This window comes from Platalea leucorodia, assembly GCF_965183815.1.
Source record: "Platalea leucorodia genome assembly, chromosome: 8".
Lineage (NCBI taxonomy): Eukaryota > Metazoa > Chordata > Aves > Pelecaniformes > Threskiornithidae > Platalea > Platalea leucorodia.
In genome coordinates, this window is record NC_138830.1 from 20,946,167 (window position 1) to 20,965,851 (window position 19,685).

At 40.0% G+C, this 19,685-nt stretch overlaps 1 protein-coding gene across 9 annotated transcripts in view; it reads right to left on the bottom strand.

Annotated features, from left to right (window-relative positions):
• Nucleotides 1–5,979: 5,979 nt before the first annotated feature.
• The window catches only part of ACSL3 (acyl-CoA synthetase long chain family member 3), a 55,788-nt gene continuing 42,082 nt past the window's right edge, over nt 5,980–19,685 (bottom strand). For 5 of the 9 annotated variants that reach the window (XM_082319285.1, XM_082319288.1, XM_082319287.1 and 2 more), the window contains 4 exons: nt 18,950–19,141; nt 17,585–17,699; nt 12,077–12,234; nt 5,980–10,182 (listed from right to left, as the gene is read on the bottom strand). In XM_082319285.1, the coding sequence (XP_082175411.1) occupies nt 10,019–10,182; nt 12,077–12,234; nt 17,585–17,699; nt 18,950–19,141 (629 nt within the window). In that variant the 3' untranslated portion in view covers nt 5,980–10,018. Of the gene's footprint in view, nt 10,183–12,076; nt 12,235–12,434; nt 12,647–14,674; nt 16,008–17,584; nt 17,700–18,949; nt 19,142–19,685 lie in introns of those variants that run through there. The other 4 variants (XR_014228945.1, XR_014228946.1, XM_082319291.1 and 1 more) reach the window with 4 other exon arrangements.

Genomic DNA, 19,685 nt, shown 5'->3' on the forward strand with positions numbered 1-19,685 from the left:
ATTTGAGCAAACTAAAGTTAGGCTCTCCAGAGTCCACAGCGGCTCCTTGGGTTTACGATCTAAAGGCAGGCAGCCCTGGGGAAGCACAGCCCATTGGCAACACAAGAGACCCATCACCCGCCATTCCGGGAAAACATCCCATAACCCATTATTAGACACATGGTGGAATAACTACATGGGAGGTGTTTTCAAAGAAATATTTTTCGAGTTTGTCAAGACTTCAAACAAATAAAAACAGGTTTCTGAAAGAAGCATTAGTACATTTTGGTCATAACGTCCTTGGTGAGACGTAAGGCAGCTAGGCAGAAACCACCGCTGTCCGAGCGGCCAGGCTGACCACAGCCTGCCTCTCAGAAACACTGGCCCCAAATCCGGGCTCTGTTCTACCTTCCTGCCCTGCTCCAAGTCACCCACACAGCATTTGCTTGGGCATATCAGCAAGCGTGAGTGCATACACACGTGCAAATATCCTAGTGGAGTCGCACTAAAATCACAAATTTATCAGCCCATTTTGATACAGAAACTATTCTTGAAAATCGACTTCCCCCGCCCCCCCCCCCTTGTTATTTATGCAACTTTGGCAAGAAGGGGGAGGAAAGAGGATGCGATGCTGAATAGGCCAGATTGCTCATTGGCATTCTCAGTTTTCCCGATACTTTTGTTACACTACTTTAGCTGGAACAGACCGAGTCATGAATTGCAACAAAATTAAGCAAAACTTTCATTTCCAAGAAGCGTGGCACTAATACCCAGTAAACACGCGTCATATGCAGAGAAACAAACTGATGAGACATAAAATTCTTAATGAATTTTAGCAACTAGTTTCCTTACAGCTTGTTAAGCATCCACAACCTACCTTCCAACTACATCAAATAATGGAAACTATGCTTTCCGAGTCATTCTTAAATCTTATAAATTATACACTTAAGCTTTAAAAGCAACTATAGATACATATGGTACTAGGAATAGTATCAAAAGTAGCAAGTTTGCAGCAAGATCTTTGGTGTAAATCTTATTTAGAAAAAAACTGAACTGCATCTGATCAGGGTCATTAAGGTAAATCTCTAAATCAAAGTCTGTATTAATTAGCTAACCATTCAGCCAGGTTGGGATACAGTGAATTTTACGGGCATTTGATACAATAGACACTCTCCTTTGCTATTAATATTTTCATATTTCAGAATGATGCTACTTTCTCCCTCACCCTCTCTAGGAGCCTTAAGTAGCAGAAACTATATGGAAACGTAAGGATCTATATCAAGATCTTGCCATTTCAGAGGGATTAAAGGACATTATCCACCAGGCCTGTTGCCAAACACAGTTACTGTGATTGCATATCAATGGAAAGCCACATGAACTTTTCCATTAAAACCATTTACATTATAAAGTTGTCTCTCAATTACCTGGAAATAATTAAAAAAAAAAAAAAATCAACCCTGCCACTAATAGAAAGCATTACAGTTTTAGAGGAAAAAAAAAAAAACCAAAACACAAAACAACAAAAAACAAAAGACCACAACTACACACACACTTGTAATAAGATGGGAAAGGATGTATCAGAATACATGGATATTCAGGGGCTAGGGACTAAAATGTGACTTTTTCCTGCTCTTGCATTTGGCAGTGCTGCATAACCCTGAAGTCTGCAATACAGCATCTTTTTGACATCATGTGCATGGAATATTCCATTATAGACAGCTGTGCCAGTCTTTCACATCGGTGTGTTCACAGCCAACATAACTCACCTAACCTGACAGGAAAACCATGTTTGCTTTTGCCATCTCATACGGGGGACCAGGCAGCAGTTTGGGGATGCCCATCTGGGACCACATGCAGATGCAAGTAGTCCAACGCTCAGCCACGTGCAAAGGCTGCAAGGTCTTTACGTTAGGGAGATGGGCAGTTAAAGCTAAGCAGTGTTTTCTGCATAAAGCAGGAATGAAATGCTGAAATCATAGAATCATAGAATGGTTTGGGTTGGAAGGGACCTTAAGGATCATCTGGTTGCAACCCCCCTGCCATGGGCAGGGACACCTTCCACTACACCAGGTTGCTCAAAGCCCCATCCAACCTGGCCTTGAACACTGCCAGGGATGGGGCAGCCACAGCTTCTCTGGGCAACCTGTGCCAGTGTCTCACCACCCTCATAGTGAAGAATTTCTTCTTTATATCTAATCTAAATCTATCCTCTTTCAGTTTAAAGCCATTACCCCTTGTCCTATCACTATGTACCCTTGTAAAAAGTCCATCTCCAGCTTTCTTGTAGCCCCCCTTCAAGGGGCTATAAGGTCTCCCTGGAGCCTTGTCTAGGCTAAACAACCCCAACTCTGTCAGCCTCTCCTCCATGGCATCCCCTCACTCCAGCACATCAACCACACCACACAGCTTAGTGTCATCGGCAAACTTGCTGAGGGTGCACTCAATCCCACTGTCCATGTCACCAACAAAGATGTTAAACAACACCGGTCCCAATACCGACCCCTGAGGAGCACCACTCGTCACTGATCTCCACTTGGACATTGAGCCACAACTCTTTGAGTGCAACCAGCCAGCCAATTCCTTATCCACTGAGTGGTCCATCCATCAAATCCACGTCTCTCCAATTTAGAGACAAGGATGTCTTGAGAGAGTGTGTCAAATGCTTTGCACAAGTCCAGGTAGATGACATCTGTTCCTCTTCCGTTATCCACCAATGCTGTAACCCCGTCATAGAAGGCCACCAAATTTGTCAGGCATGATTTGCCCTTAGTGAAGCCATGCTGGCTGTCACCAATCACCTCCTTATTTTCCATGTGCCTTAGTATAGTTTCCAGGAGGATCTGCTCCATGATCTTGCTGGGCACAGAGATGAGGCTGATGGGCCTGTAGTTCCCCATGTCCTCCTTTTTTCCCTTTTTAAAAATGGGGGGTTTGTTTCACCTTTTCCAGTCAGCGGGAACTTCACCAGACTGCCACAACTTCTCAAATATGATGGATAGTGGCTTAGCAACTTTATCCATCGGTTCCCTCAGGACCTGCGGATGCATCTCATCAGGTCCCATGGACTTGTGTACCTTCAGGCTCCTTAGATGGTCTCGAACCTGATCATCTCCTATAGCGGGCGGTTCTTCATTCTCCCAGTCCCTGCCTTTACATTCTGCGACTTGGGAGGTGTGGCTAGAGCACTTGCTGGTGAAGACTGAGGCAAAAAAGTCATTGAGTACCTCAGCCTTCTCCATATCCCAGGTAACCGGGTCTCCCGTTCCCTTCCGGAGAGGACCCACATTTTCCCCAGTCTTCCTTTTATCACCAACATACCTATAGAAGCTTTGCTTGTTGCCCTTGACATCCCTGGCCAGATTTAATTCTATCAGGGCTTTAGCTTTCCTAACCTGATCCCTGGCTGCCAGGACAATTTCTCTGTATTCCTCCCAGGCTACCTGTCCTTGCTTCCGCCCTCTGCAGCCTTCCTTTTTGAGCCTGAGTTTGTCCAGGAGCTCCCTGTTCATCCTTGCAGGTCTCCTGGCATTTCTGCCTGACTTCCTTGGTTTAAACAAAGGTATAATGAAATTTCGTGATTGAAATCTTAGACAGCTACTTGCTGAAAGTTACAGGTGGCTGTTTTAATACTTAGTAGCTTCAGCAGAGAAAACATTTAGAAATTTTCTCTAAAATCTGAGCTACCTGCACCCGCTGTCCCCTCCAGCCACAGCAGCTGGATCCCACCCGGACAGGCACGGGCACACACACGCCCACCGACACCAGCTCTGGCCCCCAAGTCCAGCTTCAGTTACCCATGTGCAAAAGCTATCCCTCCTGGGAACATTTAGTACTTTCCTGGTTTTCACTGGCACCTCAGAAGGCAGGTGAAAACTACTCAACTCTTTCATCCCGAAAAAGAAATATTTCTACCACCAGCTCCCCCAGCACAAAGAAAAGGCGTATTTATCATCTGTTCCCCTAGCCTGCCAAGTGCAGACAAATCCACTTTATTCGTATGGTTTCTAGGGAAAAGCAGTGGCAATTATCCACACCATTCACCTTTCATCGGGTCTCACCTGCAAGACAACTTTTATAACCGGAGGGCAGGCAGGCTCCCTCCACCTGGTCACAGCTGGCCCGGCCCAGCTGCAGCCCCCGGCTCCGCAAGGAGCAAGGCCACTCCTGACCTGTGACCATGTGGTGGCACCTACGAACAGCTACAGCTGTGGAAGGGCAGCACAGGCACTGTCCTTCGCTTAATGTCTACTGCCAAGACAGGAATTGTATATACACGGAAATATTAAAAGATTTTAAAAAATATTATTCCTAAGTATTAAAATCCTATTATTTTTTTTTTACAAATCACTCACTTTCAACTATTTGGGTACTCCCTTTCCTTGCTGTCTCCCCTGCATTTTTCTGATATAAACAATAGAAACTCAGGACTTAAGTGTTTTCATTTGTAATTTTATTGTAACTATTATTTTGGATGTTATGCCTCTCTAATGGCTTACTTAACATAGTATTTTCTGAGAACTAAGGCTCCTAAAATGGTTACATGTTTATCCTTTCTGAAATTATTGCTATAATAAATTACCTACTACAATAGTTCAGAACTTGTTTACTTCTCTTTATTTTATTAAAGAGCCCTCTAAAGGCATTTTAGCAGCTGTGGATGCCAGGGGGTGGGGAGGTGGAGGATAATCAATTAAAGTGTGTCATATTCTCCTAAATGAATTTGAAATAAAAAGTTTTCATTCTTAAAAAAAACACAAACCAGGATTTTTGAAGAAAAGAAAACAAACGACTGCTTTGAATATAACTGGAAATCAGAAGGAAGCTGGAGCCTTCTCATGGTTGATTAAAGGAATAAAGATCAGCTATGCAGCAGGGAAGGCTTGACATTTAGCCAGCACTACGACCCTAGGCATCTGGGGAACCTGTAAATAAAGATGCAAATAAAGAAAGAAAGGAAAAGAAAAAGCAGCATCTGTTAAGCTGAGATGCCTGCAGGTTCGATGGTTACCCAGCAACTGTCCGTGAGCTGGTCATCAAAACCTTCCATTTAAGTGCTCAAGATCTCTTAAGAAGTCCAACTCCAAGCATTTAACATCTCTTTGGGATCTGACCCTTCAGCCCACAAACTGAAGGAAAAATTAAACACCAAATGTAAGTCCTAGTATACCTGGAGAGTAAAATAAAAGTCAGAAGCTTACAGCTTTACATAAGGTATTACCATGGCGGGTGCTCTTACAAAAGGGTAAATGGCAGATCATATGCACATAAAATCAACAAAGGAGAATGGTAACTTTCCTGTAGTGGAAAACCAGGTTAACCTGATAACTAGTGTTCCTGCATTAAGCTTGAAACCGCCACATTTGTTTTGAATATTTGACAAGATTTGTAATTATAGTTTCAAAAGACATAAGTTGGCTAAATTCCCACTTTATCAGGTATCATTTCTGCTCCTGAATTAGCAAGCCTTGCACAGAAGGGTGATTACTACCCAGTCCAGGCACATGAACTCACTACCAACAATATTAACATACAGAAAAATACATCAGCAATACCGGTATAGCACAAACGGCCGATAAGTCAAGCAGAGTATTCGCTACCTGCAAAGCACAGGCACATGGCTATTACTGTAGAAACCCGCCAAGATACCAAACACACACCCCGCAGGGACGGAGCCCTCGGCAGAAGGCTACCAGCAACGCGAGGCAGGCAGCAAAAGGACGGGCCCACCAGCAAACAGGTTTTCCTGGCAATGCAACATCTTGAACTATCCTAACCCACTACGCTTCTTAAACAGCCACGGACTCGACTAACGTGATTTAAATTCGCTAATTTACAACTGTAAATTATCTAGGCTCAGACAGATAAAAATGAAATGCCACTTAAAAAACTGGACATGTGGGGCCTGATTTGTGAAATTAATTTTATTTTTGAAACATGATATCCAATTACAAATAAATAATTCATACAATAGAACTCAATTAGGATATACAATGTTCAGGCAGTTCATAGTAACAACCAAGATCACATTGAAAATGAGTTTACATTAAATAACCAATTACAATAATATACAACTGGTCATTCAATTAACGTTTCAGCCTGGTCCAAGGTGTATGCAAGTTGAAGATTGTTCCTCTTGCCAGTAAAGAAACAGATGTACACAATTTTATACCGAGTCCAAAGTAGTTAATACATCACATTAACAAAAATTAAAAATGCTGCATCACCTAAATGTAGTTTTAGTACAGAATAAAAGCTTGTGAATTTTAGCAGGATAAAGGTTATTGCAAAGGAGTCTTATGTCCTATAGCAATTTTTGCATAAACTTACAAGCTTTACAGGATGTTTTTAATGTATGGTTTCAATTCCATACCCTTCTCTGCATCCTACCTATAAAACCGGTAGGATGTAGGTATGCATTATGTGCTTAGTTTCAGTTGCACATTGTTTTTCACTTTCATTTCGGCAAGATGTTTTACTGCTAAGATGCAGCTTCCCACTGAGGTATGGTCCTGCTTGTGTGTAAACTGCAGTCGCAGCAGCATCAGTAAACTCGCAAGGTCTTTTCCGACATGTAATTTTTTAATTTCCTAATCTACTCCAGAAACACTATTCTCTGCAAAGAACACTTATGACATCTAGATTGAGTTTATCCTAAAGTCCTGAAATGTTTTTAAATAGTTGTAGGAATTTAAAGGAGATTTACAGCATCCTTGGAATTTCTTGCTCAGTCATTTTTTATAAGGAAATATGTAAATTTTCACAACAGAAGAAGTAGTTACAATTGCCAATGACTCAGAGTCCTGAAAAGTTTATATTTACAAAAGCTTTGTTAAAAATCCCCCCCTTTTTGGGGCCCCTTAGGTGGGGTATATGCCCCTTGTTCTTAGTTTGAACTCAGAAAGGCTGTCCCAAAGTTACGGCTCTTTCCATTCTACAAAATTCCCCACGTGACAGAGACCATTACTTCCAACATGCACTGTTCCTAATTTACTCTACAGCTGTCCGCAGCCTTTGGGACACGTGCAATACATTCCAGCAGGTATGTCTGTTGTTCTTGTTACGCTGGGCATGGGCAGACAAAAAACCCCAAACAAACAAACAAACAAACAAACAAACAAACAACAACAACAAAAAAGTAGAGAGACCAGGTAAATTCCTGGCTGGCATGCCGTGCACCTATGCAGGGTTTCAACAAACTCCCCTAAAGTCGTCTTTCTGCTCAGCAATGCAAGAGCACAGGGTGAGAACATGGTGGCAGCCAAAAGTACCTGACAGGCGTTGCAGTCTACAGGACCAAGACTGCCGGAGCAAGGAAGCCCTGCATCTGACCAGCAACCGCGACTTACCGTCCCATTACAGCCCTGGTCCATTAATGAGAAGTGTGGGCACCCACGGGGCAGGTGGCCTCAGCGGGACATGGGAGTACTCAGAATCTAGCAGTATTAAAGTCTGTCTTTTGTTATAAATCGAGAGAAAAAACATACTCATCACAAATATTTTAAGCCCATACAAATATTTTAGAAGTCTATCTTCAATGCTGAGGCTAAAATTAATGAACTGCTTTATTTTCACATTCTGTAGAAGAAATAAATGTCCACAATGAATCTGATGTCTAAGAAGGAGGAACTCTATATCGACATCCATTTTAAATATAAAAAACCTGACCTGTAAAATCAAACGCACAGTTAGACTGCAACCCAATCTTGTGACTGGATTATAAGAAAAACTAAAACTACTATTTCCAAACCATTTTAGAAGTTTCACTTACGCAATTTATCCAAAAGTGGATTTAAACCCTTAGCAGAATAAAATACTAACTTCAGATTTCTTCTGTATTAACCAAAAGCAGATTTATTTTCTTAAATCTGCTGCACAATGAATCAAGTGATACACATAGTACTTCAGCAATTTATTAAATTTTCACTAAAAATCACAAAAAAATATTTGAACAATGTAGATCCTGTGCTGAGTGCAAACTATTTAACAACCTGTTGATGGAGCACAGATACGTACTTAAGTATTGGTAACGTCTAATATATGGTGTAACACTTCCCTACAGACTTGGCAATTTCCACATTCAGATTCTTCAGCCATTTTCCAACATTAGTCTTATCTCTATTTGCCAAAAGGTTTTAATTTATGATCTAGATATCTGAAGGCATTAATCACATAAATGTGGTTCTGATTTTTTTCTGTTGCTTGTATTTCCATTTGACTAGTTACACCAAAATTCACCAAATTGTAACAGTTTTTCATAGACAGCAGCAGGGGAAATCCACGAATAGCGGGAGAAATGGTAATGTAACATAAAATACCGCACAAACCTTCTCATCGTTTCATCAAAACTAAAGTACAGGGAACCTACTTGATAACTTTTGACTCCTATGAAACTGCTTTCTATAATCAATGGACAGTGTTAATTTAAATAATATTTTAGATTTTTTTTTTAATGAGAATTTGTATATCAAACACCTCCCAAAACTCCCATGTCACAAATGCTACCACAGAGGGAACTCCCTCCCCCAAACAAAGCTTCTGCCATTCAGAATTGCTATATGCTACCATAGTACGGTACTAAGTGAGCATCAAGGCCTTGAATTTTAGTACTACAAGTAAATGACACACGAGAGAATAATCTCCAAATTAAAGCCATTTTAATATTTGCTCCATCACAAAGTTGACTGATGTATGCCTTTTCACATTCTCATGTAACCATGATTAAAATATTCTTTCTAGAAATATTTTGAAAATAAAATTCACATCTGAAACAAATCTAAACGCTCTCACTGAAGAAGAAAAGATCCCCCATAGGTCTTCAAACAATATTCACATATCTAAACAGAAATTGAGACTCCTTCCCGAAGTAAGAATTGGGTGTAACAAACCAAGCAACATAAATAACTCTGGCTGACAAATACTTCAAATATCCATTTTTAAAGCAAAAAATGCTAAACAAAAGAACAAAGAATCAACGGGAGATTTTTAATGGCACAAAGGGCAGCTAGGCACTGTGTGAGCTAAGAACATAACTGTCATTATGACTTTAAAAATCCCCCCAGTAAGATTTGGGTTGCAGCTAGGGCAGAACAGGGGTCTTGCCAGACTTTCACAAACAACGAAAGAGCAAACCCAGCATAATGTCCAAAGCTAACAAGAAAAGACAAAAACTTGTTACAGTCCCTCTGTTAAAAGGACACTATCAAACTGACGAAGTGTTAAGTGAAATTAATGCTGAGCGTTCTTATTAGCTTTACACAATGCAACTACTGGATGAAATGGTCATGAGCTATTTAAAAAAGGAGTTTCTGTATTTGAGAGATTATTCGTAGGTTTAACTTCTGCTGTGTTAATAGCATCTTTTGTATTAAACAAGCTTTAACTAACACCTGCAAGAGTACCTGCCCTTATGCAGAGCTGTGCCATGACCATGTTTTCATTTTCAGATAAAAATAAAAGTAACCATTAGGCACATATCGAAGGTGTATTACACGAGCTGGAATGTCAAACATTTTCTCCCTCAGATTTACACAGAAAAATAGCACAGCAGCAAATAACCTGGTCCTCTGTTCAACAATGATCTTGTTACAAGCATTTTCAATGTACATAATGTCACAACATCAATACCTTCTTATCTTTAAATAATTAGGTAAAAAAAAGGCCCCCAGTATAACCATCTCTTATATAGCCAAGTTCTCGCTATATACATCCAAATTTTAAAGATACAAATAAAACATTATACAGGATTTATAAATGTTTAAAAACTTGAGGCTTCAGAATCACGGTTTCCCAAAAAGACTCGGGAAAATCCACAGACTGACAAGGTAGCAGAGAAAACTGGAAAAAAGGAGACAGACACAAGTTTGCTGCCATAACATTTTACTAAACTTGCCAGTCATCATGGTGATGTTATCAGAAATAACAGTTTAAGCTACAAATGAGGAATGGTGGGTTTGTGTGTTGATCTCAAGTGTTGAGACAGGCAATTCAAGTATTTCCTATTTGATCCAAGCTCATTGTAGCAAAGTGGTGCAGAAAAGAATTATTTTACATTTTTTCCATACATTCGATCAATGTCCATTTGATAGTATGCCGTAAGCTCTTTGCGTTTTAGTTTGAACGCATCTGTCACTAGACCAGTCTCAGGGGTCCAAGGGTCAGGGCTCAAACGAATTTTTACTGGTATTTCAAACTTCTCCAGATTAGCTGTAAAAATAAACATTTTTAATACAAAATGTAAATGTAACCATTTTTTTACAAGTAAGCACAAAAGGCAGAACCGTATTCTCACACAGAAAAGCACATGACATAAATGAAGTGCTCCTCAAACCCCCCATGGTTAGAAAACCAAATAACTAAGAAAAGTAATCAACAGATGGGCAATATTAAAAAAAATATCTATTTTCGGCTTAAATAAAAAAAAAAATCCAAAACGTATAATTATCCTGTGCAACCTGCCATTTTTAGATTTTCTTGCACCTTTTGCTCCCCTTGACATTAAATCACTGCATTTGGGGTTTTTTTTGCAATTTAGCACTAAAAATCATAATATTATTTTAAAAGTAAAGCCTATGATACCAAAGCGAAAAACAAGAACAAATATAAAATAACATGAAAATGTGTAAAAATGCCTCAGGATGAAATCAAATATTCGGTTTCATCAATTTTAACATATTTAATTCTCTTCAGAATAGTTAGTGCTGCACAAAAAAGAAAAGGAAATCGACTTTGTACGTGCTCTCCATTGCAGGAGCTTCTTAGAATGACTTTGCCCATATGCTCCACGCAGTGCAGAAAAATGGACTAGAGACATGGGGCAAGGAAAAAAAATGTCTGCTGCCGTACTGAGACTGCACTCATCGTAAGAGTATGGTCCTGTAACAGAAGGCTGCAAATATACTAATCATAGAGTTTAATATATTCACAAGTAATATGGAGAAGAGACGAAGATTAACAAGGCAAAAATTGTTGGAAGCATAGCTATCCAGGGTAGAAAAAATGAGGACAAATTGCAAAGAGGCGCAGAAGGACATCATGATACTGAGTGACTGCAAACAGACAGCAGAAAACATTCATTGCAGAAAAGTGTAAAAGGAATGCATTTGAAAAACAAATTTAACACCCACAATGACCATTTTAAAAACATTCTGTGGTCATAACAGACAGCTTTATGAAAAAAAGCTCAGTGCTTAGTAATGGTCAAAAGCAGAAACAAGGCAGAAATTATGATGAAAGAAAAAACAAGATATCACTGTGCCACTTTTTAATTCTGCACCAGAATAGCTAAATAAACTACAGCCAATTAGCATGAAAAAGATACAGCTGAGGGGGAAGTATAATAGACACTGAAAAAAATCACGACTGCCATTGTGACTGTTCACTGCCTCTTCCCATACAAGAGCTCGGCAGAACCAAGTTGAACTCGCAGATGGCAGGGTTACAACAAACAAGAGGCATTTCTTCACATGAACATAGCTGAGCTGTGCAACTCCGCCACAATATTGTACGGATACCGATACAGAATACTTATGTAACTTTAAAACACAACTAGAAGAGTTAGTGGAAGAAAAGTCTACTGAAAATTACTAACTACAGAGACTGCTTTCAGTTTAGGAAATCCCTCAGATGCAAGTCACTGGAAGATAGGAGAGCCCCTCTCACCATGGGCTTATTTCAACTTTGCATAGGTACGTAACACGTGAGACTGCATGATACTCAGCACACACATGATGGATCTACAGGTGACCCACATTCTTTTGGACCAGCAGCTAAGGCCAAAAAGATACTACAGGACATCTTAAAAAGCGCCAGACACCTCTCTCCCGTTCTCTCTCTGGAATTGAACTGAGCTTGTTAAGTTTCCCCTGTTTTTATATTCTTTCCTCAGCTATTGGCCATGGTAAAAAAAAAAAAAAAGTTACATGAATCAAAAGGACTGACCCAACCCATGTTTTGTCGTTGTGTTTTTTTGTATGAAAATTTCACTTCATATAAGTTCTATGACATACACACACTCAAGGAAATATTTTTAGGGCCTATGCTTATCTGGTTCACAGACATTACAGTCCACAAGGTTAATACTATCTACCCAGCTACTCACCTGCCATGGCAGCCTCAGCTAGCACCTTTAGTACCTCTTTTTCCATCTCAGGACTGTTACAGATCTCTTCCCAGGTTCCTTTAAATCCTTTCTTTCGAGCTAGTTCTGCGAGCTCCTTTTGATTTGGCACAACAAATCCAATGACATAAGAATGGAAACTGAGAAGTATAATGTACTTTAGTATGAATTCCGTAAAGTTAACAAGTCTTCAAAAATAACATTTCAAGTTGGGGGGTTTGCACTTCATACAGAGATATTGCTCTTAACAGTTGGCTTTTGTTCACCTGATAATCCTTCTGAAATAGTACACAAATTGCCTTTGCCTGCTTAAAAATAAGTAGAAAGAGAAGCTACTTACCTTACAGCAACTGGTTTGCTTCAAGGTGTGCTGTCCATATGCATATTCCACTGTGTCTCATGCTCAAAGCTTTGGGGAAGCAGTACCCATACGATGTCAATGCGCCCTGCCTCTCCTCATGTTTTGCATCCCGGTATGAAGACTGGTGTGCGGCTTCCCTACCTCAGTTTCCTCTCAACTGCAGAATCCAGTTACTGTAGAGGAGTAGAGGACTGCAGTGAAGAGGGGTTGGAGAGCAGGTTGTGGAATGAGCATATGCACAACACATCTCAAAGAACACCTGCTTCTGTAAGGGAAGTGACTTCTCTTTCTCCTTCAAGAGATTGTCCATACGCTCACTCTACTGTTGGCAATCTTTGTCTGCTCCTGATATGCCTAGAACATATGAAGCTGTGATCTCAAAGTCTTTGGAAAACACTGAAGCACAGCTCACCTTGAAACAGGTATTCAAGATTTTTCAAATGGTGTGAAGTTTAGGGGAAAATGTGACCAGAACCTCACATAGCAACTCTACACATTCTAACAAAGCAGATCACTGAATCAGAGTGCTGAAAGGGACCTCAGAAGATCATCTAATTCATTCACCTGCCTTGAAGCAAGGTCAGCTACATCTAACAGATGTTTGTCCAACCCATTCTTAAACATCAGGCAATGCTTTGTTATTCTTAGCATTGCTAAGCTGCTCCTGATGGCTATTCCTGACTCTTCCTCTCTGCAGTTTACATCAGTTCTATTTTCATACAGCCAATAGTCAGATGTTCCTCTCCTTTTCACAGAAGCCATTTATTTGTTCCCAGACTGTTAGTATTTTTTTTTTTCCTTCTCACCTTTCTAGTCTTCCTTCCTTTCTTAAGTCTCTTTAGGAATTTAAGCAATGCCCTTTCCTCTTAAGTCATGCATCACAGATCTGCCCAGACATTCCCATTTTTCTCCTGGGCTCTTCAAGAGGTCCACCTTTTCTGAAGCGTTGCATGTGGAACTCAGACCCTTTAATGCTTGGTAGAGCAAAAAGATCCTTGTGCGTCTTTGCAGGCTATACATCTGATTATGCCATTGTCCTGGTTTCGGCTGGGATAGAGTTAATTTTTCTTTTTTTCTCCTTCTAGTAGCTGGTATAGTACTGTGTTTTGGATTTAGTATGAGAATAATGTTGATAACACACTGATGTTTTAGTTGTTGCTAAGTAGTGCTTACACTAGTCAAGGACTTTTCAGCTTCTCATGCCCTGCCAGTGAGAAACTGGGAGGGGACACAGCCAGGACAGCTGACCCAGACTGGCCAAAAGGGATATTCCACACCACATGATGTCATGCTCAGTATATAAACCAGGGGAGCTGGCTGGGGGGAAACCACTGCTCAGGAACTGACTGGGCATCAGTCAGCAGGTGGTGAGCAATTACTTTGTGCATCACTTATTTTGTATATGCTTTTATCATTATTATTATTATTATTTTCCCTTCCTTCTCTGTCCTATTAAACTGTCTTTATCTCAACCCACAAATTTTACTTCCCCCCCTCTGATTCTCTCCCCCATCCCACTGGGGAGGAGGGGAGTGAGCAAACAGCTGTGTGGTGTTTAGCTGCCTGCAGGGTTAAACCACAACAGCCATATTATTTACCTTCTTATAACAGCATGGCACTTGTTGACTCACGTCAGCTCCTATAGAACTGCTACCAGCTGGTGGTCCTCATCCTGTATTTTTGCAGTTTATGTAGGTGTCAGTATAATTTACATTTCCCCTCTTTAAACTGACTGCTGTTTTCAAGCAAATCTCCATCTAGTCAAGCTTGCTCTGAATTCTAATCCTGTCCTCCACTGTACCTTTGGTCCTGTCCCACCTTAACCACCTACAGATCTATTAAATCTTTTAAACTGTCTCTTTCACCAGACAGATCATTAATGCAAAATACAGAACCTTAACCCCGGTATGGAGATTACTTTAGCTTATCTTTTAAGGTCTCCAACATAATTTTAACATACTAACTCTAAATACCCTTTTGGTTACTGTACATTGCAATTTTGTATGTAATGTATACATATTATCATAGAACACCAGGTTGGAAGGGACCTCAAGGATCATCTGGTCCAACCTTTCTAGGCAAGAGCACAGCCTAGACGAGATGGCCCAGCACCCTGTCCAGCTGAGTCTTAAACGTGTTCAGCGTAGTGGAGTCAACCCTTCCCTGGGGAGATTATTCCAATGGTTGACTGTTCTCATTGTGAAAAATTTACCTCTCGTGTCCAATCGGAATCTCCCTGGGAGTAACTTGTACCCATTACCCCTTGTCCTCACCATGCGACTCCTTGTAAAAAGGGAGTCTCCATCTTCTTTGTAGCTCCCCTTTAAGTACTGGTACATGGTGATGAGATCACCTCTAAGCCTTCTTTTCTCAAGGCTGAACAAGCCCAGTTCTCTCAGCCTATCCTCATATGGCAGGCTTCCCTATTATGTATGAAGGCATCCAGAACACAAAGGACTCTGGCACTTTCATCCCGGTTCCTGTAGTCTTTTGACATGCTTAAGGTCATGTCCACCAATAGCACCAGTGTCTCCAGGGATAAACAGCATATAGAAGTAATCAGTTGGCTGGGTAAGCCTCAAACTTTCGGTTCACCTAAAATTCAGCCTCTTGGGTAGAAGCATACTTCCTCTGGACAAACAGGCTCATCCAACTATGCTTTTTCCTGGAAAGAGCACCTCAGAGCTCACAGCTCCTGGAACGCGTAGCTTTTCATTCTGCACCACTAAGTTAAATCTTCACTTGTTGCAGTTCAAATGCTAAAGCATTGTTTATCTTCAGAAGTATCCTGAAGACTACATCATCTCTGTGGAGCAGCTACTTCCCTCTCCACTACTGTTCCTTCTGCAGATCTTTTGAATTTGCTAGCTTCTTCAGTCTTGGACGTCATAGCAACAGCATGAATGAAGAAATTTTCAGAATTTGGTCCTCAGGACCTCCTTAGTCATCATCTCCATGCTAAGAGATTTTGCCAAAACATTTCTCCTATACTACGTATCCTCATTCCCTTGCTGTGATCCTACCTGAGTAGAGCCCTCAGACCTATGGTAAGAGACATACACAGTGGCACTACATGTCGATACCACCATTTCTATTCTGTAAAGTCTGGTCCTTAACAGCTCTCCTTGAGCTTCCTGCCGAGAACTCCCTTGGGGTTTTTGCCGTGTTTGCTCATTCCTCAGGTCACTGAACTACTCATTTTCCTGACATGATGCTTGAGACCCAGTGAATGCATCTTGGATGGGTGAGGTGCTGATAAAGCAGTAGGAGTATCCTCTGAAGGAGTTGTAATCATGATTCCTTTCAGAAAATATTTTATTCCTTATCTCAGAGTATTTTGTCTGAAGTGGTGAATTAGTATAGCTTTTGAAGCAGCGATATCGTGCAAACACTTTTGATTCCCTACTACCATGTTCAGAGGAGCTTTGCACCCCAAGACTGAAGGTCAAATCACAGATTTAACCCATTTGTAAGAGTCTGCCCTCCTTGTCCTTTTGCATGTGGGAGAAAGAACAGCTACAAATGAAGGACTCCTCTTGCATACTAAATCACCTAGGCAAAGTATAAGGAGAGACAGGACATAAGAGAGGTCATAGGCACTGCTAACAAAAAGTCTCTGAGCTCACACTGCTGAGGTGAGTCTATACCCACAATGAAATGTGCATATGGACAATCATTCAGAGAATCTGTATTACATGGCTACTTATGCCAAATTACACACATGAAAGTATTAAAAAGAAATACAGCAGCAGCAGAAAAAACAATCTGGAATGTACTTGGACTCTGTTTGTAAGTTACTTTTAAAAATTGCTCATAGGTTTTCCTATTTTTAATTAATAGACAAGACGCAGACTATCAGAATCAAGTGCCTGTCTGACAAGTGCATTTTTGCCTCCAATGTTATGTTGACCTGGCAAAATTAACACAAAATTTCATAGTACAATTCCAACAGTGTACTTCAATCCTGGAACAGCAGAAATCACCATCTGTAGGAACCTCTTTCTGCATAGACTACAGAGGGTATTCAGAACAGGCACATAACCTCAGGCAGTCAAAGCAAGCAAACATGAGACTCACCCAATAGGTCAAAACCACAAATAAAGCTTAATATAATGGAAGTTTTCTCAGCAATGGCGTGCTCAATGCACGTTAGCCTATTGATCCAGAACTGTCAAAACTGAAGTTACAGGATGACTACCATCAGTTAACATAAAAAAAAAAAAAAGTACCACAGAGAACCAGGTGAACAAACCAAAAGTTAATTTTCTATTACCACTGAGCAATTCTCTAGTATGCTTGTCCTGGCCTCTTTCAATCAAAGTTATCAAGTGGTGCTTTTTTGGCCATACTGGAAATCAGAGTATTTCTGATCGTTCAGAAGCTCCAAAATTACTTTCCAAACATCAAAATGACAACAGGAAACAAAGACCACCTGAAGTATATTTATACGTGTAAGTCTATATTACGCACAGGTAGGAAATTCCAGAAATAGAAACCTAAGACATGTTTAAGCCCTTATATGCCTAATTCAGTAGTACATGTAGAAAGCAAATAGAAAGGACATTTGATCATCATTTATTAATTGTGTGTTTGCATAGTATTTACAGAGCGTTTTTTCTGAAGCTTCAAGGCTTCTGGTGGTGTACTGCAGGGGTTAAAGAAGAGTATTTTTAATGCGCAAGCCAGCTTCTGGGCTGTTGGTGTTTTTTTCCCCTGCCTTCCTCTGAAGTACAACAGTACTTCCTCTGAAGAACAGATCACAGCTAAATACAGCAAGGAACAAGGTGTCCTAGGGCTTCTATAGGTAATAATCTCTAAAGTGCTTGAGTGGTGTCTGGTATGAATGCAGTAAGAGCTTAGCTGCTTTTCTGAGTGGGGAAAAGGTAATGAAAGACTCATTCTTGGCATTTTCCAACAAAAGATGAAAGAAATGGCAAAAAAAAAATTAAAACATACATTTCAGATGTTTTAGTTTTGATAGAGAAAAGTTATTCCATTGTATTAAAAGTAAAATCCTTTTTCAACTGGTTTTAAAAATTCCACACATTGAGTGGCAAAAAATTTTGCTTATGGCTTCAGTAGGACAGACACAGAATACAGCAATAACAAAGTTATCAGCTGCCTCTTACCTGCTTGCATATACACAAATATTATCTACCAGCGGAAGATTCTTTAGAGCTGCTTCTACTTTGCCAAGAGAAACATATTCTCCTGCCTGGAGTTTTACAAGATCTTTTTTACGATCTATTGAGGAAAAAAGGAATTAAATGTTAATTTCAGAACACAAAACTTCGGACATTGATTTTATACTTTTCTGAAATGCATGCATAAATGCTAAAAGGTAAGCCGACTCATGTTTGGTGAACATACCAGTAACATTTAATATCAGGTTTCCAGACTTTGTGTTTTATCAATCTGTCCCTCACATAAAAATGAGACACATTTCAATTCCATGCATTTTCTGCCTTTAGAACAGCACTTCCTATATGACAGCACTGTCATGTGAATGGAAGACAACTAGCATTATGCAAAAGCCAGTGTTTGGCTAGAAGTACACATTTTGTGCTGTCTGGTCCAGACGCTTAAGGCAGGAGATGCACCATTTGGTGACATTTTGTTATTTATTCCCAGGCTAAATCCATATTTAAAGACCACCTGTTATTCAAAACACAATAGGAACGAAAAATTAAGCCCAAATTACTTGAGCTTATTGTACGTAGCCCCAAGAAGGCAAAGGTGACTACAGGGCCTTGCCCACCTAGCTGTGATGGCAGCCAGGAGCTCTCCTTTGCCATATACCTTCATGCTGCTTTGTGCAACCAGGCAAGGTAGTTTTGTAGCTATCTGACCTGTTTGACCAGTGCAAGGCAGCCACAATGGGACCTAAGATTTTTCTCATAATAAACCAAATAAGCTTAGTTTTCAGGATTAAAGAGCACCCTGAATCACTCACTGACTTCAAGAGAGACAGCTGGTAGTTTATAGGGCACCTATTTTTGTGCCTACAGGTGTCAACGAATTACGAGCCTATCACAGGCTTATGTAGAACACCTTTACCTTAGTCTATTTTTCCCCTAGTTCCTTTATGATAAAGGTATATTCTCATTATAAAGAATGGCAAGATTAGAAACAGGCTTATTTAATTCCTGAGAACATATTACTAAAAGAGTCCTTTCACTGAATCAGATTCCTCACTTACAAAATCAGAGGCATCTAGCTCAATTATCCTATATTTAACTCTATAATTACTACCCAGTCTCACTAACAGAGTGGAGTCAATGTTAAGACTGTTTTAAAAGGAAATAATTGTTTTAAAAATCAGCTTTTAAAACACACAATCCAGTTTATGTTAACATACCAGAATTTCCCTGGGATACGCAGTAGGGCTTTAGCCTGCATGCCAAGATATGGAGATTTTTTTTTTTGTTGTTAATTACAGTATTTAGCAGCCCTGAAAAATGTATATACATGTTCACCTGAATTTAACAACTTACCAATAATTTTTAGACATCCATCTTGATGAAACTCTCCAATATCTCCAGTATGGAGCCACCTCTGCCCATTCTCATCAACACTGAAATCTTTTTTGGTTCGTACTTCATTTTTGTAGTAGCCCACAGTCACATTTTGCCCTCCAATAAGAACCTCACCTCTAGGATATGGTTTATCAGTGTTGTAATATCCACCTAAAAGTATGGTTTTTATTAAGTTAACAAGAATTAAGATATATTCCAAAGCAAGAATTCCTATTATTTTTACTATTTAAATATAGAACTAAACACTTTAGTGTCCTTAGCCAAAGTTACCACTTGCCTAAACGGGTCAGTAAGAGATGGTTCCAATTCTTTTTAGCATATAAACAGCTATTTAACATGCGTGTTCACAAACAGTGAAATTCACACAGAGGCAGAGGGCAAATGCCACCTCTATGCTATCCTTCTGCCAGGACTAGCATGCTCTATTCGTTTCACACAGGCTCGAATAAAAAAAAAAAAAAAAATTCACCTCATATTTTAGGAAAGAAAAAAACTATAAGGTTTCACATTAGCCCAAAACACCCTTAAGTATTACATAGTTCTACTCTACAATACATAAAAACCTACAATGAAAGGAAATCACCTAAATACATTCCAAATGTCATTAAATATATTTAGGACTTGCAGGTACTGGTAGATGAAAAGCTGGACATGAGCTGGCAATGTGCTCTCGCAGCCCAGAAGGCCAACCGTA